Genomic DNA, 22077 nt, shown 5'->3' with positions numbered 1-22077 from the left:
TGCTCAGGCCTTCCTGCCGGCGCCTTCTGCTCCTGTCAAAGCAAGCCCCCCTCTGCTCCTTCAGGCCCCTCTGACGTGGGAATTCACAGATGTTGCCATGTCTTCTAGACTTTTCTTCTTGCTCGTCGTCCTCAGCAGCAAGAGGGCCAGGATACTTCAGGCTCAGTTCCCTGGGCCCAGAAGCCCCCCCTCCAGCTCCATGGCTGGGGCTCATGAGTCAGGACCCTCCCCCATGCCACACCTGGGTGACGAGACGAGTGTCATCTCCCTGATGATGGTGGGAGGAGGCAGGGCAGATGGCTGCAGAGAGAGAACCTGGGGAGGTACAGTAAATCCTCACTCAACGTCACTTACAGGTTCTGTGACTCTAGGTGTGATGGAACCACGTTTCCCTCGGCTGAGGGACACCAAACCAGAGTTAGGTTGCCACAGCATCTCTTCAACGTTACAAGTAAATGATGTTATTCAAGAACCTGCTATTCATCCTTGATTTAAAAAAAAAAAACGCCTCCTGTGAACGAGGAGGCTATGCACGTGTGGGGGAAAGGGCGTGTAGGGAATCTGTACTTTCAATTTTGTTGAAAACCAAAAACTTCTCTAAAAAAAAAACAAATTTAAAAATGAAAAGAACCCATGATTGGGGCAGGGGGCAGTGCGCCCGGAACCTTCCTCAGGGCCCAGGCTGAGACACGGACAGAAGGGGCTCAGGTGGTTTGGGCGCCTGCTTACCAGTGTCCTCTCTGCCCACTGGCGCCACCTGTCTGACCTCGGAACAAGCAAACACTGCAACCCTGGCCTGCACTCAGGGGCCCTGGGGGGTCCAGCTGCGACACCCTCCCAGGGCTGGTCTGGGTCAGATCCCCTGGATTCTCACCTGTAAAGTGGGCTCCCTGGGGCTCCCCCTGTAAAAGCCTCTGGGGAGATTGGGATTAGGGGACCCCAAGCCTGTGGCACTCCAGCCCCAGAGGTAGACTGCAGATACCTGTGTGCCCACCTGAATCCCATTAGCTATTTACTAGCTAATCAGCTTCTCTGAGCGCCTTGTGTGCTAGCTGCTGGAGCCCACACTCACGAAGCTCTCAGACTTTGGAACCTGAGGGCGGGCTTCTCCCTGGAGGAGGGGTCCCAGGCAGGGGAAACAACTGTGCAAGGCCCAGGAGATGTTTGCCCACAGGGGCTGCAGATGTCCCCTCGGGCCCTGCAAGCCCCTGAAGTGCGCACCTGAGGGACATGGAAGGCCACAGTGGCCACATAACCTCCAGGGTCTCCCTGACTCACGAGAGTCCCCATAGCTGCCCCCATGGTCTGGAGCAGAGCAGAGGGCAGAGCCTGGGTCCATTGTCCCGGCAAGAGCGGTTCATTGGGCCAGCACAGGCTGTAGAGCAGGTGAGGTGGGGCAGGAAGGCCCGTGACCCCCAGGCGTTGGAATTGTCGCAGGGGCCAGGTTGATACGGGGTGAGGTTTTCACATCCAGTCTTGGGGGACCCAGAGGGAGTCCCCACACTGATGGCTGGTCTCTCATGGCCTCTGACCCCATGGGGTGGCCAGGGTACACCGTGAGGAGGCAGCACCTCATGATTCCCCTTGGGCTATGTGTGCAGGTTCCCTCGGAGACATGGAGGCGGGAGAAGAGGCTCAGGCCACAGGCATCAGCCTCCCAGAGCCGGAGGCAGCAGCGCCTGAGCCCAAGGCCAAGGCAGAGCGCAGTCCACCGAGCCCTTCTGTTCCAGGTGAGTTGGGCAGTGGGTGCAGCATACCGGGATCTGGCACCCGGAGCCACCCATACCCTTTCACATTCTCGCCTATGACTTCGAGGGAGCCAGTCCCTCTGGGTTTCCACACTTTTGAAGTAGCATTGAGCTTGGTATATCTGGGGGCCAACTGTGCCCGGTAGGGCCAGGAGAAACCTGGGTGACTCCCAGCAGGGGGCCTGATCACAGGGCTGGGGGCACTGGGGGAGAGGAGGCATGCACACCTGCAACAGGAGGGTCTTAGAAGCCTAGCCTCTTGTACAGATGGGGGAGGTCTAGTCCAGGGTTGGCTAGCAAGTCATATGGGCCACGGAGTGACCTTGGGAAAGCCATATCCCCTTCCAGCCTCAGTTTACCCTCTATGAAATTGGGCAGCAAGCCCTCACCTGGTTATGGAACCTCCTTCAGCACACGTGGTACTCAGCACACAGCAGGTACTTCTACTAGGGCCTGTCACCCCATTTGCTAGGTGCTTAGGGTCACACAGCCTGAGCACCTGAGCAGGGGTCTGACCCCCAGTCTAGAGTCACACTGATCCCCCTGTCTCTCCACCTGCTCCTCACCCCACCCCAGGCACCAGAATCTCTTCTCGGGCCCTCCTGGTGGCAGTCTCCCCAGCGGAGGTAGGATGAGTTTCTCCAGCTGAGAACAAGTCTTGGAGGGAGGCGCAGCCCTCCACTCAGGGGTGTACTGACCTAGCAGCAGGAGGCCTGCTCAGAACAGGTCCCCAGGGGGCCCTCAAGGCTGGGGCAGCCTGTTGGACTAGCTGTACCCCCAGACACCCCAAGAGATCCCCAGTAGAAGGGAGACCCCTCACCGAGGCAGAGGCACTGGGGGAGGTCAGCCTCCCCGCCCATTTTCTAGATGAAGAAACTGAGGACAGAAAGCTTGTGGCAGGAGGACAGGGGAGTGAGCCCCAGCTCCCTCTCTCCCACCTCCCTGGATTCCCCACCATGGCCGTGGCTGGCAGTTTTACTCCCGTTCTCATTCTGTGCCACAGTGCGTACCCTGGCTAAGTTACCCCAGGCCATGGTCTGATGGAGCAGACAGCCAGACTGGACCATTTGGGAAGGTGGTAAGTGGGTGGGCATGGAGAGAAGGAGAGATATGGGGTGGTGGGGCAGCACTGAACAGAGACCCAAAGGGCATGCAGAGCCACCCATGCTGCCAGTGCACAGGGAAGGGTATACTAGGTCGTGCAAAGGCCCTGAGGTGGGATGGAGAGTAGATGGCAGGAGAGCTATGCCGGGGAAGGGAGGCAGGCTGATACCCCGGACAGACCTTAGTCCCTGGCAGGGAGGTTCCTTCTCACTGTGGACGCCCCACCCCCAGCATTTCCCAGTCTCAGAGCCTCAGGGTCTCCCCCAGAATGACTACAGACCCAGGAGCCCAACAGGCCTCGTCCTCTGAGACCTGTTGGCCTTTGCACCCCTTTCCCAGCAGCAGGGCCTCTGGTGTCACCAGGGCTATGCTGCGAGAGGAGGCTGGGCTGACAAGAGTTGCACCCAGGGGCCAGGGTTCCCATCACCCTCAGCTCACCAGGGACCACCAGACCGTGTGAAAGGATCATGTACCTGGCCTCTGGTTCCTGCTCTGGTTCACTATTATCTCTGCCATCATCATCCTCCTCCTCATCATCATCATCTCATATTGCTTAGTGGAGCATCAGCCTCCCTCCACAAGCTGGTCCCCAGCCCATGCTCCTGCCCTTCCTGAGCCTCAGTTCCCCAATCTGTAACTGGACATGAGCCCCTCAGGGCGGCCGAGGGCCTGAAAGAGTGTGTGAGGAGCCCCTCGTCACCATCACCATCACCATCACTGTTAGATGCCGTGCACTAATGGGAAGGCCTTGCGGGGGCCTTGATCTGCCAAAGGGCGAGCGGCTCGTTACTGGTGGACTTCGACCCGGCGGCTTTCCTAGGGTGCCAGAGCCCCTTATCTGATCTGGGAACTGGGGCTGCTTGGGGGTGGGGTGGGGAAGGAGCTGGAAAAAACAGCCGGGGTTGCACCTGGCACAGGCCGCGGTGATAACGTGGTGATGGGCGAGATAAGGCAGCAGGAGCAATATCTGCCTCTCGGGCGGGCCCAGCACAGCTCCCTCTCAGTGGCTGGAGCTCAAATGCCAGCCACGTTGATTTATAGCCAAAAATAATAGGACTTTTATACTGTGTGATTGATTTATTTGATGTTAATCATGGCCCTTATCTTGGGTATTAATACTCTGCCGGCATGTGACGTCACCGAGGGGGGGGCTTTTATGGGAGCTCATCGATTGGGGGCTGAGGTGGTTATCAGGCTGGCAGGGAAGGCAAATATGCCCTTTGGGCTGGAATCGGATGCAGGGCCTGCTGGAGAGGCCCCCAGCTGCCCCGGAGGAGACCAGGAGGCGGAGCCCATGCTTATGCCTGGCCTGGGCGGGCCCCTGGCCTGGGCGTGCCTGGTAGGGCATCCTGCACTCTAATTATTAACAGCAGCTGGAATAGCAATTATTATTGCTACAATTAATGAGGGGGGGTGAGAGGTTTTAAAGGCCAAAGGGAAAACTGAGCTGTCTGATCCCCCCCATTTAAAATAATCCTGGGGGTGGGTGACCTTAGGCACACACCCGCCCACCTGGGCCTCAGTGTCCTTCCTGGCCACAGCATGGGGCAAGTGGCCAGGCAGCGTAGTGCCAGAGCTTGGCAGGGCCTGATGGTGTTCTCCTCTCTGCAGAAGCTAATCCTCCGCCCCCACCACCAACACCACACCCCACATCTCCTGGAGGCCCCAAGGAAACGGAGGGACAGGAGCCAGAGACGAGCATGGAGGAGGAAGCCAGCAGCTCCTGGAACGGGCCAGGTAACCATGTCTGTGGTCATGTCCAGCAGCATTGCCTGTCGGGGTGGTCCCAGGGCTCAGTCTTCTGGGAGTCCTGGGACCTGACCACTCTGACGGCTTGAGTGGGACAGGCCTGGCCTGCTGGTTGGAGAGGTTGGTGGCAACCATCAGGCCCGGGCCTGTACCTGTTCCAAAGTCCAGCCCGCCTGTGGGGCCAGTGGTATGGCTGGAGGCAAGCACCGAGCCTTGCTGATGCTCAGAGCTGAATCCCAGGCAGACAGAAGTGTCCTGAGGATCCCCGAGAGGCTGAATCTGGTCTGGCTGGGAAACAGGAGCAGGCAGTACAGGCAGGAAAAGGCATCCCAGGAGGCAGAAACAGCCAGGGCAAAGAGGGAGGTGGGTGCATGTGGAGGACCTTCCCAGCTGGGCTAGGGATTTAGAGCCATATAGGTGCTCAGGTTTTTACAGAGTAGCCCTCCCTGGCCCTGGCCCTGCCTCTGCGGTGGCTGCAGGCTCCTGGGAGGCAGAAGGTGGCTATGGACTGCCTGGCCCTGGACCACAGCAAGTATCTTTGAGGGTGCTCTTGGGCCGATAATCATAACCACCTCTAATTTGCAACTGGAATTCTGAATTTGGAGGTCCTGCCATATGTGTTCTCTCTGGGTCCCCCAACTCGGCTCATTTTGATGGGAAGGAAGAATGTCAGTTGCCTCTGTGGTTCCTCAGTTCGGGGACCCGGGAGGCATGCGAGAAGGTTCGCAGGACTGCATCTGCAGGCGCAGGCACAGCTGGCCGTTGAGGCCTGTTACGTGGGAGCTGGGGTGAAGGAGGGAGAGTGTGGTCCTTGGTGACTAGAAGGATGGAAAGGAGACAGTGTGCTCATGCCAGGCACATTTGTGGATGCAGCAAGCATTTATTGAGCCCCTGCTGTGTACCAGACACCTGTGAGCACGCTCCCTGGGAGGTGTGCGCGCAGACAGGTGTAATGATACAAGTGAGGCTCATGACCAGTGGAAAGAAGGTACGTGGTGAGGGCTTTGCCTTGCTGGGGTGTGGGGAAGTCTCCACCAGGGCAGAGGGGCACAGAGCGACCAAGGGGCCTGTCCGAGGTCGCCAGGTGGGAAGGGGCAGCACCAGGTGTGGACCCACTGCCTGGCTCCAGAGTCGGCCATGGGTGTGTGAGTGCCAGCGTAAGCCACCACCCTAGGCTGCACCTGTCTGAGTCCCCAGAGCACTGGGCCATTGTCCTCATTTCACACGCAGAGATGCAGAGGCCCCTGGAGACCAGAACCTGACCCAAGGGAGGGCTGGGGTACACCCAGGAGCTTCCTGTGCTATTTGCATCCTTGAGGGCCGAGGGGCTCCCTATCAGTTCCCACAGATATGAAGTGGGCAGCGATGGGCCGATAAGCGGCCACTGGCCAACCGCCATGGCAGCCACCCCCTATCAGACCCCAAGCAGGCCACACTTATCACCCGGCCGGGGAAGCCAAAGAGGCCCAGTGGGCTCTTATCTTGCAGGGGCCGCCTGTGCCAGCAATGGGGCAGCAGGGCTTCGTCAGGGCCCAGCTGGGTTGGTGTCCCCAAGGGCACTGCCCAGCGGTGACCGCCTGGAGGTTAGGGGTGCAGCCAGTGCCTGGCCACCTGCACCTGCAAGTCCTGTTGCTCCTTGCACATGCAGGGCTCTCTTTCATACTCTGTTTCTCTGAACCCCCTCCCTGTCGTGTGTGAGCATCTCTCTCTCTCTGTTTCTTGATCCCCAGCCTAAAGCAAGCCCCCGGACCTCAAATATGGGGGAAAATGCAGCCGCTACCCTCAACAGCAGCAAGCTTGTGGGCATCAGCCACCTGTCCCCTCTGGGGTGGGGTTGGCAGCTTAGACCACAGTGCACCCTACACCGTCTGGCTTTGGGCAAGTGACTGGGCCCAAGCCTTGGTTTCCTACCTGGCCTGCATGAGGGTGGGAGCTGGTCACCTCACAGAGCGCAGGCCTCGGCACCCGTGCTGCAGCCCCTGCTGGCTGCCATCTGCAGGTTGGGACCCAGGGCCCCTCTCTGCAGCTGCATGGCGGGGGCACTGTCATTGCTCTGCTTCCAGTGGTCAGGACTCTGAGCAGACTGCCAGAAGGACCCCCGGGAGGCAGCCCATGGCACTGGGCAGAAGGGAGGCCTCCCACCCCTCTCCTCCCAGGAGGACCTCCACACACACTGCAAATACCAGTGAGGTCCCCCTCCCCATCCTGTCATCCGCAGACCCATTGCACCCTGCCCTTGTTTCTTCCTACCACTGGCAGATACCTGGGACTCCAGAGCACCAAAGTCAGGCTGAGGAGGAGTTCAGGGTGTTTGTTTTCATTTTCTAAAGTTACGAGCTGTATCAGCGGCTGGCAGCTTGCTTCAAGTGGGACCCCCAGACTGTCTGAGAGCAGCAGCACCAACCTCGAGTCAGCCTGCCCAGCCTGGGTCTACACTTTGCGGAGTGACTATGGGCAGGTCGCTTGTCCCTCCGGGCCTCAGTTTCCTCATGAGTCCAAGAGAGCTAAGGGGAGTGCCAGCCGCTCAAGGGGGCTGTGAGGGGAGAGCCTTGCCTGTCACAGAGCCAGCACCAGGCCTCCGCGTCAGGTTCGGGCTGTCATCCATGCCTGGCAGTGTCTCAGGCTCAATGGGAGGAGCCACGGTCCGAGACAACCAGAACTCTGCTCTTGGGCCAGCCGAGCTGTGTGGCTGAGGAGCTGGGAGCAGCGCCTTTCGCTCCCCTGCCGGTGGCGGTCACCTCGGCCCCGCAGGTGCCACACCCACCTCTCACCCAGATGCCTGGCTACCCTGGAGCCAGATCTCCTGTAGATCAGAGCCCAGGGTCCCAGCTGGGTTTGAGGCCCAGCTCTGCAGTGACACCACAGTGTGGCCTCTGCATTGTCACCTCCTCCTCTGAACCACCAGGGATGGGAGGGGGCTGGAGCAGAGGCACCCTGAATGAGTGCTGGAGGAAGGCTGGTTGTGCCAGTGATGTTCACCCTCATGGAGCTCAGGCAATACCAGCGTGCACTGTGGGGTGTGTGGGAAATACAGGGTTCTAGAAAGTGACCCGGGGTCCCAGCAGGGCAGGCAGCGCTGAGAGCATGTGGGAGGGGAGGGTACCAGGCCGAGGGCACAGCCCATGCAAAGGCTCAGAGGTGGGATCAGGGCCCAGCAAGGAGGCCCTAGGGCCTGAGGGGAAGAAGCATCAGGGAGGGGTCAGGTGGGTGGGACCTGGTCCCAAGGGAGAGGGGTGGAAGTGGGATCTGAGCAGAGGAGGGTCCCTCTCTGCCATGGGAAAGTGGACGAGTAGACAGGGCAGAGCAGGGGACTCACCCCGTCCTCTGTGGGAAGGGGGTCACAGCCCGCAGTGGGGAGGGCACCCCCAGGGCTGCAGAAGGGGACGTTGACCTGGAGCTGTCCTGGCCTGAGCCTTCAGCCCAGTTCAAAGGGAAAGGGGGCAGGCAGCAGGAAGAGGGAGAACTCAGTAGTTTTATCTTTGAAATGACCTTGTTTGCTGGAGAGGCTGGCTGTTTAAAATTCTGATATGCAAATGGTGCCAGCTATAATCTATAATCCCCAACGCCTGTCTGGGAGGGCGGCTGCCCCTGCCTTTGCTCTGCTAAACTCCCTGCTCCTCAGGGGTTGGCTCCTCCCCCCTCGTGTCCCACCCCCACTCCGTGTCCTGTCCCCACACCTCCCACCACCCTCCTCTCCTTCCCCAACTCCACTAAACACCCAGAAGCAGCAGGTCAGACAGACAAGAGGCCCCTTTAGTGCTGAGAGCACCAAGGGTCCCATCTGACGGAGTGAGGGTCCTGGGCCTTCCGCCCACCTCATGGCCCTGTCCAAGGGGGATGGAGGGAGTGGCTGCTGTGTGTGGGGCTGCACCCAGCTTTGGGCCCCCAGGGGGTCCTCAGGTGTTGGACCCCTCCCCCCGAGAGCCTTCCAGGGCCTCTTCCACTGAACAGCTCCTCAGCCAGTAGAGGCGGGGTGACCCCTGCTTCACTCCTCTGACATCCCTCCCGCCCCACCCCCACCCTCTGTTCCCAGCACAGGGTCTCTAATCAGGAGAGTCTCTGTCCAGCTCTCTGTCCACCTGTCCGGGAGGCGGCATGGTCCAGATGCCCCAGATGCTGAGCTGCTCACCATGGGTGCCATACTCACTGGGGAGCGGGAGGGAAGCCAGGAGGCCTACAGGGCTCCCCACCTGCCCCGGGGGCACAGAGGGGCTGTGAGGGCAGCCTGAGCTTCACAGGCCCAGGAGGGAAGGAGGCGGCCAGGGGCACATTGAGTGCTCAGGGTGGTGGGTCCCTATGGCCTGGCTCTGTAATGAGGGCCTGGGGAGCAGGGACTCCTTCACCTGTACATATCTCAGGGCCTGGAAGACCTTCCTGGTGAGCACTGGTTACAAAATAAAGCCAACTGGGCAGAGCCTTGGGAGGGTGGGGACCACGTGAGGAGGTGGGGGCCGTGGGCGAGAGGCCATGGGCAGGGGGCTTTATCCTGAGGATGCAGGGTGGGCAGGAGGCCCGTCCACAAGTCCACAGACTGGCACTGGGCAGGAAGAGTCTGAACTGGAACAGAAAGGGATGGGGGTACAGAGCTGGGGACCACCTGCCAGCCACCTTTCACCCAACACTTAGCAGCAACCCGTGCCCCATCCCAGACTAGGTAGCAGCTGAAACACTTGTGGGTCAAACAGTCCCCACAAGGGGCCACAGTCTGTCACCACCACCTCCACATCTCCAACTCCAGGGATACGTTGGTTCTGCTCCCCCAGAAGCCAGGGCCTCTAGTGGGGGAGTGACCCGGAGTTCCCAAGAGCTGAGACTGAGGTGGACTCCCCTCTCTGGGACAGCCCAGTTTCAGGAGAGAGGGGCATGGGGTGGGGATGGGGACCAATGCCCACCAAGAGAAGGACTGTGGAGCATGGCATGACCTGGTGAGAACCTCGTTTGCTCATGCTTTCTGTAGATCGTGGTTTTCTGTAATTCTTGAGGTGACTATTATCTCCCCGAATCCTGCCAGCTGTCCTGTGAGGGAGCTACTAGTTGATCCTCACTGTATAATTAGGGAAACTGAGGCCTGGCAAGATGAAGTGACATGGCCAAGGCCACCCACCCCCCATGGTACACAGAACTGGGATCGGAGAAGGCTCGGCCTGTTAGGTGGGAGGCGTCTCTGGGCTTCCTTTGCGTGCCCGCCCTTCCCTCTCCGCCTCCACGCCTCGCTCCTGGCCCGGCCGTGTGATCAGGGCTCCAGGAGCGACACCCCTCTCCCCATCAATGTCTCAGGGCCTAGAGCTTTTTCCCGGTGACCTCTGTTTACAGAATAAACCCAGTTGCCCAAACAGTGGTGTCGCCTCCTCTGTCCCAAGCTCCATCCCCAGCCCTGGAGGGAGTGATGGGTAGTCTGGCTGTGTTCCCACAGCACTGCAGGTCAGAGAGGGAACAGCCAGGTGGTCAGAGCCAGGTCAGCACCGTACCCCTAGCCCCTCCCCCATCCCCACGCTGAGCCCTAAAGGGAAGGTTGGCATCGGGGCGAGGCTGCCCGAGCACAGAGCCGGCAATGCACAAAGGCCCCGAGGCTTGGAGTGCAGGTGTGGCTCGGGCACTGGAGGCTAGAGCGGGGTTGGAGAGAGGCAGGATGGGGTGGGCATGGGTCAGGGTTTCAGCTCAATGCCGTGGACTTGGGGGGACACCTCCATCTTCTTGGCTATAAAATGAAGGGTTTTAAGCAGGGTATGTATGTGGTCAGCAGCCACATGGCAAATAGGTTGGGAGCGAAGCGGCTGCTGAAAGGGGCTGGAGGAGGCGTCTGTCGGCCATTTCCTACTCGGGGGCTGAAGCCTGGTTCCCCCATCCCCAGGGTCCCCGGGGAGCCTGCTGCAGCTGGGAACCCTCGCCCCGGAGTGTGAGCAAGGGCGTAGGGCTCACTATCTGGGCCGTGCTTGGCTGACTAATCTTGCTGCCTGGAGTTTCTATGCGAACCTCACGGTTTGTTATCGGGCAGTGGGCGGGCAGGACGGCCCGTCCTGATGGACAGCCTGGGAGATGGGCTGATACTGCCCAGCCACAAGTCCCCTCCCGCCAGCTCGGCATGTGTGGGTGGGAAAAATCATTTCAGCTATTTTGCTTTATCACCACGCCTGGCATTGCAGCCCGATAGGCCTATTTGTCTTAGATAAACAGATAGGGGAGGACCACAGGAGGGGGTGATGGCTGATGTCAGAGGTCAACCTGGAGTCAGCTCTAGAGACCAGACCCAGTGGCCGGGTCAGGAGCCATCTTTTTCTGGGTTTCCCAGGGACGGGGGTCCACACCAGGTGCCCCAGTGGGCTCTACACCATCCCGACTTCCCCATGTTATAGCTGAGCAAACCGAGACTCAGGAAAATGAAGCAGAACCCTGAGGAGGGGTCTCTGTGCCCCCACAGTGGGCCATCCTTTTTTCCCAGGTGTTTTCCTGGGCACCTGCCGGGGTCCGGGCACAGCGCAGGTGCCAACAGAAGCAGACTCGGTCCTGTCCTCATGGAAGTGTGTTGTGGGGGTGACACAGTCCATAGAACCAGAGGAGCATGGGTCTGCAGCCCAGGCATGGGCAACAGAAGGGAAGACTGTCGTTTATTCACTCAGTAAACACATGTGTCTTAAGTTCCTGCTTGGTACCAACAGAGTCCCGGCACCCAAGGAGCTGATGTTCTAGTCAGGGAGACAAAGACTAAATAATAAGGAAGTGAAAGTGATGTGTTCAAGGCAGGGAGGCTCTGGAATAAGAGAAAGAAGGAGGAGCAACTCTAAACTGGGTGGCCAGGGAGGCCTCCCTGAGCCCATGCCTGAGCAAAGACCCGGAGTGAGGGGAACCAGCTGCTGTCTGGGGACAGTGTACCAGGCAGAGGGCGCAGGGCAGGCACGAGCCCTGACCGGAGTGTTTGGGTTGGATCTGGAGTGAGTGCAGAGCCTGAGGGCCCCCTCTGTAGTGGCTGTCTTAGAAACAGAGTTCAGAGGTCACAGGCTTTGGCCAGCACGGGCTGAGGGTGGCTGGCTGGCTGGTGGATAACTCGGCTGCCCACCGCCCCTGGGCCCCAAGCTCTTTCCATGACCCCTCAGCAGAGCACTGGCCCCCGGTAGGATAGGGACCCTTCCTACCCTTGAACCTTTAGCCTGTGTCCACCACCAGAGCTCAGGACTGCCCACCTCTCTGAGCAAGGCCCTGTGAGCAGACCCCGGGACAGGGCTGAGGTGGGGCTAAGAGCCCATGGCCTCTCCTGGGTGGCTGTCCTGGCCCATATGGATGCTGCCTCCTGCACTGCCCCAGGGGCCCGGTACCCAGCCACACGCAAGGCTTTCCAGCACCCCAGAAAAGCCTTGTGCAAAGGGACTTCTGCAATAAGACCACCCATGCCCTCTCTAACTGGGAGGGAAACTGAGGCACAGAGCTGGCCCCCTCAGCCCTGGGAAGCCCCTCACTGTGTTCAGTAGTTCCTCCTCAGCCTGGAGGAGCTGACCACCCAGCACCCACGTCAGCCCTGGCAGGGCAGCTGCCCCTTGCCTGGTTCTGACTTCAACCTCAGCCCCCACCAAAGATACCTGGGCCTTGGGGTCACAGGTTGGGGGTGGTCGGAATATGTGGGAGGAGCAGGCTGTCAATGAGCGGCTCTTTGTAAGACTCTACCAGTGTCCCACCCAACTACTCCATAGGGGCCTAGCCCATTGGCTCGCTCACTCACACTTTTATTTATTGAGTGTCTCCTGTGTGCCGGCCCCTGTTGTAGACACTGGGGGTATGGTGTGAGCAAAGCAGACCAGCTGCTGCCCCCCAGAGCCTCAGCCCACAGCACAGAGAGCCATCCTCGCGGGGCGCAGGCCAAGCAGGAATGCAGACGGGAATGGAGGTGTGGGCAGGGGGCTGAGGCGGGGCCACCGCTCATCCTCGTGGGTTCGCACATGGAGCTCAGTGGATCCCACGCAGTCGGCCCCACAGAGCACACTGTGTGGAAACCCTGCGTGCAGGCGGCCCACTGGGGAAACAAGGACTGAGCAGGAGGAGGTGAGGGCTTTTGGCTGAGCTGGTGGCTGTGCTGGGAATGGACTGGAGGGCTTCGGGGTAAACTTGGGAGACCCGTGAAAAAACTGAGCCTGAAACTTGGCATCAGATGCTGGACTCCCTGTTTACAGATATGGAAACTGAGGCCCAGAAGCTGAGGCCCAGCTGCCCCAGTGCCACCACTGGAAGACTGAGAGTTGAGCCCGCAGTTCACCTACCGGGGTGTGGCCCCAGCCCCCCTCTCCTGGCCCCAAGGGATTCTCAAGGGCTCCCAGGGCCTCTCCTCAGAGGGTGTGGACACTGTGCAGGCAGAGGGTGAGCGGGCAGCAGATCGCCCTTCGAGGAGCATGGCTGGGGCCCCGTTCCTTGGCTGTCCCAGCGTCTGGGGGGTCCGGGCCTGGCTGCCTGCCCACGCTGCCCGCTGACCTCACTGGCCTTCCGGGAGCGCCTATCTGTGGCCAGGGCAGCCTATCTTGGCTGCGGGTGCTAATCAAGCCTGGCTTCCTCCTCCGCCCTCCCGCCGGCTTCCTGCCTCAGCCAGCCCACCCCGCCAGTCGTCTGCGTGTCTAAGCATCAGCCTCTGCCTGCCCTGACCCTCCCAAACATCAGTGTAGTAGTGCATGTCCACCTGCCCCCACCTGGGGAGCCCCCGGAGCCTTGGCTACTCCTTCCAGAAGTTTCCTTCCCTGTCCTCTCTCCTGGACCCGAACTCACACCCACCACAGCCGGGCTGTGTTGCCTGGGGTGCATCAGCTTAGTCCTCTGAGCCTCCTAGGAAAACAGTCCCCCGTGCACACAGAGGACCCCATGGGGACAGTGGGGTAGCCACTGCTGCCACGACTACCACTGTTCCTCTGTCAGTGCCGGTGCTCATGCTGGGAGGGTCGCTCCTCCCGGCACCAGCGCTCCTGCTGTCACTCATCCCAGCGCTGTTGCTGTTGTTGTGACTAATACTGTCACTCACTGCTGCTGTTGCTAGCACTAACCCTGGTGCTCACGTTAGCGCTCTCACTGGCACAAGCACTGTCCCTGTCACCAGTACTGTTACTGTCCCACTACCCCCTTGCTGTGGGGGCACACTGGTACCAGGGCAGACCTGGCATCCAGCTGTCGCCTCTCTCGCTGGGGGCCTTGGGTCCCTCTCAGCCTTCTCTGGGCTCAAGCTGCTCCTCTGTGGGAGGGGGACAGGATGTTCAGGGGTCTGGCCATGCCAGGAGGGCTGGGACAGGCCCCGGCAGTACAGGGCCGCAGGCAGGCGGCGCGTGCAATGTGGCGGCTCTAAGCACGCTCCGGGCTGTGCCGTGCCTGGGGCTGCGGTCCCCAGGGCATGGTGTTGGGCTCTCCCTGGGGTCACGCAGCCTCAGCTGGGGTGTGTCAGGGTCACCATCAGGCAGTTCCCTCCCCTGTACCAGCTGGCTCTCGTTGCCCAGGAATGAGAGAGAGGCAACCCACTGTCAGTCATAGGCAGCACTGCCCTCGAGCCAGACATTGCTTGTCATGGGATCTCCCTCAGCCCAGGGTGGGGGCAAGGGGGTTCTTTGATCACACCTACTTGCCAGATGACAAAACTGAGGCTGGGTGACCTGCACTGGCTCTCTCTGACCCAGGATGGGCACCAGGCCCCCACTGACCCCACAGGCCCAGCCGGCCACGTGCCCTCCTCGCCATGCGGTTTAACACTTTGTTCTCAGGGAGCCCCTCCCCCTGCCGGGTGAGCTGGGCTCCTTATTTATTTATTTATTATTCCTCTATCTCTGTGCGTAACTTTTGATTTCCTCACCGCGCTTTTCCATTACGGCAGTGCTGGACGTGGCCGATAAGATCGGTCCCCGGAGATGGGACAAAGGGGCCGCCATCGGCTCGAGGGCTGGTCATATCCTGCCCGAAAGGGCCGCGCGGGGCCTGAAATGAGGCACGATGCTATCTCGGGGGCTTATTATGTGTTGTGGTGAGGAGGGGGGCCCTGCCTGCCTCAGCCCCTGCCCCCTCCCCTCCAGAACCTGCCCTTGCCTCTCCAGACGGACCCCTGTGTCCCACGCATCCCCAGCCCCATCCCTCACAGGATCCCCAAGCGCCCTCAGCAGTGAGCTCCTGCAAGGGCTTTGGCCCCAGGCTCCCATCTGGGCCATGCCTGTGCCTCTGGGCCTCCTGGGCTGTTCTCCAGCTTCCCTGAGCCTCGGTGCTCGTGGCTGTCACCAAGACTCCCCCTGCTGCCTGGAGCTGCTGGGTGTAGTGGGCTCCAGGGACCTACCCCCTTCTCCAAAAGAAGCATTCACACACCCGGTGCCCAGGCCGGATCCCGCACAGCCCTGTGATGCTCTTGCCTTGACTTAGCAGTTCAGCTTCTCAGAATTTATCCCAGAAAAATAATCTTAGCGTGGACAGGTGCAGGGTGGCAAGGATAGCCATCACACTGCATTGAAGATAGCAAACCATTTATATTCGTTTATTTATTTATTTTTGCTGGCCTGCAGAATTTCTACAAGAAGAGAGAGAAATTATTCTAAAAGTAGCGAATTCTGCGCAGATGTCCCCACTGCTCCTGCTCCCCATGTGTCCCCGCACACATGGTGGGTCAGACATGCCCAGGGTCAAAGGCCATGGGCAGAAACAGCAGACCTGGGGCCGACATGGGCAGTCCCACCACCACCCACCCGCTTCCTGGGCCCCTGAGCTTTGCTGGTCCTGCCAATTCTACGTGTTCCACTCCAGGCCCGGGGGACCTTGCTGGGTCGCAGAGGGGACATGCAGTCGTCTTGACAGACCAGAGATGGAGCAGAGGTGGGAGCGAGCACCATGCCCCCAGACAGGGACCCGAGGTGGAGCCTGGCCACGGACTCAGCTAGATGGGCAGCAGGGCGCTCCGTTCAGGGCCCAGCAGGGAGCCCCTGGAGTCCCTGAGCAGAGGCTCAGCTGTGTCTGGGGCGGGGGCCAGCCCGAGTCTGCTGCATGCAGGGCAAGGCTCTCTGTACTCCAGTCCTCACCTCTCTCCACAGCCCCGCCCTTCCCCAGTCATTGTCCTCCCCGCCACCTCCTCAGGGGCATGAAGCAGGAGCCCCCCAGTCTCCTCATCTGTGAAAGAGAATACCAGTCCCTATGGCATGGGGAGGTTGGAGGATTGAGTTGATCTGTACCGTGGAAGCAGGTGTTGTCTGGTTTTGCATAGTGCGTTTTGAACACGCCCGGCTTTCACAAGAGAGGGCTTTAACAATTCCCGGGACCAGCCTCCTGCTGGGTTGTCCCTCGGGCTGTGGGGCTGTGGGGCTGTGGGGCTGTGGGCAAGCCAGGGCCCTCCATACAGGCCTCAGCCTCCCTGCCCCTGTGTAAACGCCTCCATTGTGGGCAGAGCAGATGGGAGGTGCTTGGTGCTCGTAAAGGGTGAGCAGGTGCCTTTTCTGGGGAGATCTTCATAATCCCTAAGGGGCTCGCCCTGCATAGGTAGTGGCAGTATTATAATATTTTCAGGTGTATTGGTTTGGTGTCCACTGCTGCCCCACAGCGGGACAAGGCTGGGGGCTGTACCTGGTGCCTCGGCAGTGGCAGTGGGTCCTCCCTTCACCCTTTAACCACCCAGCCTCTGCCTGGACCCTCGCTCAACCCCGCTCCACCTGCCCATTTACAGAAGAGAGTCAGGGCCCTGTGCGGACCATGTCCCAGCCTGGTTCAGGGAACAGGGCAGGATGGCCGGTCTGGGGGCTGAGTGGTGGTGAGCCGGAGGCTAGATGAGAAGGAAGGGCCCCCTCGGTGGTATTGGCCCCTGGAAAAACAGGGGACAGGGGCCAGGACGCCCAGGCTGATAGGGGCCAGATAAGCTATTTGCACAGGACGTATTTTCTTTGCCTTATCACACATCCTGCTTCCAGCCCGCCTACAGGATGAGGCAGGGCCGGGAGAGTCAGGGACCCTGACCCCAGTGCTCAGGCCTCAGGGTCTCCCAGGATCAAAGTACCAGGGCCCAGGACCTGAAGGGGCTCCCTCTCCCCACTTCACAGGTGGGAAGACTGAGGCCCAGAGACCAGCATGGCTAGCTTTTTAAGAAGGCAGCTAGCCCATGAGTCCTGGAGCTTTAAGGCACCCAGGAAGCTGTGACTCTCCAGCTCCGTAAGGCCGAGAGGAGGCTCCATCCAGGGTGGGGAGCAGGGAGGGGACTGTTGGAAAACTCAGCGAGGTCAGGGCAGTGTCCTGAGCCCAGCATACTGCCCCTGCGGATTCTCAGGCCCACCCCCCACCCCACGGCTGCTCCTGCCAGTCAAGCCGGGGCTCCTGGCCGTGCCTGGGGAAGTCAATATCTGGGGCACATGCCACCCTAAGGAGCCCCACCTTGGGGGTTCAGAGCCCCACCTTGGGGGTGATCAGAGCTCTAGATCGTCCCCCACCACAACCTTCCCCAAGACTCTAAGCTACCCACAAGGCCTCAGAAAGGGCACGTCTTGGGCCTGAGCGTGGCACCCCTACGACCCCTGCTGCTCAAGGCCTTGTCCCATCTGAGCCCTGCAGACCTCCTAACCCTAGGGCCACCGCTCACCAGGACAGGTCTCCGGGCCCCATAGCGGCGAAGGGCCCCACAGGCCTCAGGCCAGGGAGGCAGGCCCCACCCTGTTCTCCGGGCTATTCCCAGGCGGTCCCAGCTCCACCATTAGCTGGGGCCAGGGTTCAGCCCGATAAAGATGGGCTGTTGTTCTGTATCAAAAAATCAATAATGCCCAGTGATGTTCCAGTGATAGGGAGAGAAGTTCACAGGCACCAGCTGGCAGACAGGGTGGGGGCAGGGCTGGGGGCTCCAGTGCCTGAGGCTACCCCCACCCCCGGCTGTTCATCCCTCACCTGGCTGGCAGGCAGGCCGATCCACAGTGAACTCTAGTCCCGGCAGTCCCCCTCCATGCCCACCACCTCTTTGTGGGTGGGCGGCCTGAAGGCCACCCCTGTGAGGAGGCCCGCAGTGGCTAGGCCCCTCCCCAGGGTCAGGAGGGGAGGTGGCTGGGAGGTGAGAACAGACGCAGAGGGGAGGCTGGCATGGGGCCCCTCTCATGCCCAACAGGACCAGCTGCCCCATCTCCCAGACCTATGCTCGCTGATTGGACTGGAGCACCCAGTTCTAGTGCCAACTCCTACCACCGTCCTCCAGACACAGGTACTTGCTGGGTGCCCAGCTCTATCGGGGCCATCAGAACACAGCCCTTGGCAGCCCCAGCCCAAGGGGCTAACATTCTGGTGGAGAGACAGACTTCATAAAATACAAGTGTCAGCTCCACAGTGCTAGGGGCTGGTGGCCAAGGGCATCGACACTGCTGTATGCATGAGGTCACTCAGGCACACAGAGGCCATGGAGTGCACCCCAAGGCCCTGTCCCTGTGGCGGTCACCGCGCCTGCACCCATAGGCCCACACTGGAGCCAGCAACATGCCAGCCCCCTCTGCCGTTGGCTCCCAGTAATGTCGCCTGCCAGCTCTGCCTGGTCTCAGCCCACCCCGTGTTGTGCAGCTGCTGTACAGAGCTTGACAGGAGAGGGGAGGTTCAGGAGAGGGCACTTTGCCCAGGGGGTGGGCAGTCAGCCCATGTTCGGTGGAAAGAACGCTTTAGGCTTGTGCATGGGCTGGGCAAGCCACCCTAGTTCTCCAGGCAGGTGTGCCCCTGCCACGGGAGGAGGTCAACACTCATGTTGCCCCCAGCAACCAGCCACTGGGAGCACAGGGTCTGTGGGACACCTCTTAAGAAGGCTCTGACCTGGAATGAGAGGGAAATGCCCTCTCCAGGGGGGACTCAGGCTCTGTGCACCGTCCTAGCCTGAGCTCCGGGCTGGCTGGTGCTAGCAGAGGCTGGACACCTGTAACCATGCCCAGAGGCCAGCAGGAGCCATACTGGGCAGAGGGCACCAGGGTAAGGACAGAGAGGCCAGAGACGTCCCCGGACGGTGGTGGGACCAGGACACCCAGGAGGCCCTGTGCAGGGGGTTGGGAGTTTTCCAAGAATTTTCCCTGACTTTCCCCACCAGTGAAATGGATCCCAGGCTTGGTTACAGTCACACCCACATCTCCAGCACTGGGCACTCAATATCATAAAATAACGCAGAAGTGATATGGTGGAAGTGTGGCTAGAATAGGGGCAGGGGGTGGGGCACCACCCAGGGAGTGGCCGCTGTCCGAGGGGCAGCAGCTGGCGTGGGCTTGCACAGGTCCTGGCCTTCAGGAACCCAAGCCGGGCTCCGCCACAGCATCCACTATCTCCCTCTCAGATTGTACGTGAAACCTTATTTTTAAATCACAACAGCAGGTCCCCGTTTTTATTCATGTCCTCAGCTCCCAGCTCCCAGACCATCTGGCATTGCTGTGGGGGTCTGAGCCCTCTGATGGGGCCCAGGCAGAGGCGGGTGGAAATCCTCACTGGGGCCATGAGCCACTGATCTGCTGAGGCTCTGGTGGCTTTGCTTCCAAGGCTCCTCACTCCTGTCACCGCTGCCTCCCTCCAGAGCAGCACATGCCAGGTTATTCTATTCCTTCCACCGTGGCCGCAGCAACTTCCACGGGGCCAGGGTCCTGCAGCGGGGCCTGGAAGACAGCCTCAGGGCTGGGGTGCAGCCTGTGCATGCCGCCTGGGCATCAGAATCGTTTACTCCCCTTGTCGGCACAGTATGTCCCACCTGTGAAATGGGACCAGGACCGTGCTGTGGCCGGGAGTGTGCCAGCCATGCGCGGGGCCAGGTTCGCTGAGAGAGCGGGCACGCGGCCTAGGTTAGGGTCATGTGTTTGGGGTCAGAGGGGCCTGAGCTTGATTGGCTCTCTGTGCCACTTGCTGGGCATGTGACCTGGGACAACTCCTCAACCTTCCCGAGCCTTGCTTTCCTGGACTGGCAGAGAGCCTGGGAAAGCGACCATACTGTTTTTTCCCCAAAGCTTTTTAAGCCATGTCCTCTCAACACTGAGTCCCCATAATTCACAGATGAGAGCTAAAGGCTTGAGATGGGGCAACATCTGTCCAAAGGTATGGGTGGCCACTAGTGACGGAGCCACAGCTAAATTTAAACTCTGCTCCTCTTTGTTTCCTGGCGTGACATTCAGGTGTGGCTTGATCCAGGGGACATACCCAGCGCTGACTGGTGCCCTCTACCCCTGGGTCTCCAGGTCCTGAGGCCCCGGGTTATGTTGGCATGACTGTCTTTTTCATGCCCTGGAGGGTACAAGAAGGTCGGCACCAAGCCTGTGAGCAGTGCGGCTGGGAGTCTTGCTACTGCCACACCCCGGGGAAAGCAGCCCAGATGGGAAAAGCTGCACAGCTCCCACAGACAGGCAAGCCTGGGGGACAACTGGCAGCAAGGGTGGGCCTCCTGGGAACAAACAGCAGGCTGTCCTCAGTCCACTGTGACCTTGCCAGTTCACCCAGACACAGCCCCACAGCCGTCCTCATGCCGTAGGACAATAGCGTGACATTTCCACACAGGAACCCTGAGCCAGGCGTCCCCTGCTCTGGGCCTTGTTGCCCCATCTTTAAATGGAAGCAAGAATGGGGCCCACAGAACAAGACCAACCTCTTTAATGGGCTTTCAGTGTAGTAGTCTGTCCCCTCGGCCACCAGTCCTGTTCTGTGTTTTGAGTCCCAAAGACCATGCCAAGGACTTTGGGGGCTTTAATCACATCCCCCACAATCTTCAAGCCATCTCCCCCAAACTACCTCAAATAAATGTCACTAAATTAAAAAAAAAAAAGAAAAAGAACAGGGGACCAAAGGGTGGGGCTGAGCAGGTGGGGATGTTCCAAGAAGCTGGTGGGAACTTGCCTTCCCCCAGCCATTTCTGCCCAGGCCTCGATCTGACCCCTCCGGCCAGATCACAGGAGGGTCCCACGTGAGCCAGGCCATCACAGCATCCACATGGAATAACCGCCCCCTCCCCAGGCTCTCACAGAGCAGAAGAGAGGCTGACCAACCATGGGCCCCGGGCTTTCTCATGGCCTCGGGTGGCGCCACCCCATCTAGAATGCTCCACTCACAGCTCACAACCACCATCCAGGAGCTGGCCTTCTGTGCCTACCTGCGACCCCTGTTTGTATGTCCACAGGACCAGGCTCCGCCCACCCCCCATGGGTGGCTCCCAAGTCCCCCAGCACACCGGGGCCGGGGCGCCCAGGCAGGCAGGTAGTGGTGACTGCAGCTGTGTTCCACCGCCACGGCAGCCACCGTGGACTCGGAGGCGAGGACTGGTGGTTGTGCGGCACCATACCAGAGCCATCAGGCAGCACCGTCCCGCTGAGAGCAGTCACTGGTGTCATCGCTTTTAGAGATGGGGCATAGCCCAGAGGGGCTGAGAGCCTGGCCGAGGTCATGCAGAGACTGCACTTCGCCCAGCTGGACCCCCGGGGCCTGCTTGCGGGCCGTGCTTCTGTGAGTGCTTATTGAGCACTTACTGTGTGCAGGCCCTGTCCTTCATGTACCATATTTATTGTCTTTTCCCCTTGCAATGACCTGAGAGACAGGTGCTCTTACATCCCGTTTCACACAAGCGGAAACAGAAGCGAGGGAAATGACCTGTCCAGCCAGGAGATGTCAGTGGTAAGATACAAACACAGGTTCCAGAGCCAAGGTCAATTGCCAAAGCTGCAGAGAAGACAGACCCTGGATGGTGGTGGCCACCTGGGTCGGGAGGAGGAGCCACTCAGCCTCCTCCTCCCTTTGTCCTTGTTTCTGTCCTTTTAGGGCTTCAGCTGCCATCCAGCTCATGGCTTTGCCAGTCAGGAGGGCCGAGTTGAGGACTGGAAAAGGGCTGGACTTTATTTATAGAGCAGGTGACCTCAGCCAAGTCACATCACCCTCAGTAAAAGGGGCACAGTCCCCATTGCTCCAGATCATTCATGGCAGGGTCCAGTGAGGTGCATCTGCCGTGGGAGGGGCCGAGCAGGTGTGTGAGCAAACGGGTCTGGAGAACGTTGTTGCAGGAGAGCTTGTACCAGCGAATAGAGGGGCCAGCCATGATCTGCTGTGTGACCTTAACAGCCGCTTGCCCTCTCTGGGCCTGGTTTCTACACTGGTATAGGACGTGTTAGAAATACACTCTCTCGGGGCCCACACAGTCTCCAAGCCAGCTCCACTGTGGGCTCAAACCCAGGAACACTTTTAAAGCCCTACCAAGGGGAAGGGGGTGCTGCTCGTCCTGGGATTTTCCTCCTCTCTCTCCCTCCCTCTCTCCCTCTTGCTCCTTTTTCCCTCTCTTTTCTATGACTTTTATCAAAGGCAAACAGTATGATCCCTGAGATAGGGCCACTCCCCACAAAGCCAGGGCCAGCTGGCCCACAGGAGCCACAGGGCGGGGCTGGGTGGGAGTGATGAGGCTGATTAGATAAGTGGGTGCTGGCAGTGACCCCAGGGTGAGCACCCACATGCTGATCCCATAGCCCACCATTGAGGGCAGGGACTGCCCAGTGGCTGGACTCTGCTCTGGAGGCCGTCAGCCATTAGCATA

At 60.0% G+C, this 22077-nt stretch overlaps 1 protein-coding gene across 3 annotated transcripts in view; it reads left to right on the top strand.

The window, feature by feature from the left end:
- ZFPM1 (zinc finger protein, FOG family member 1) overlaps positions 1–22077 on the top strand; it is a 74918-nt gene that overhangs the window by 28841 nt on the left and 24000 nt on the right. For all 3 annotated transcript variants that reach the window (XM_045819156.1, XM_045819157.1, XM_045819155.1), the window contains exons 2-3: positions 1602–1730; positions 4464–4589. In XM_045819156.1, coding sequence (XP_045675112.1) covers positions 1602–1730; positions 4464–4589 — 255 coding nt within the window. The remainder of the gene's footprint in view (positions 1–1601; positions 1731–4463; positions 4590–22077) is intronic.

Source organism: Phyllostomus hastatus, unplaced genomic scaffold (assembly GCF_019186645.2).
Source record: "Phyllostomus hastatus isolate PE091 unplaced genomic scaffold, TTU_PhHast_1.1 phas_scaffold_345, whole genome shotgun sequence".
In the NCBI taxonomy this organism is placed as follows: Eukaryota; Metazoa; Chordata; class Mammalia; order Chiroptera; family Phyllostomidae; genus Phyllostomus; species Phyllostomus hastatus.
This window is presented reverse-complemented; position numbering and strand designations above follow the sequence as displayed.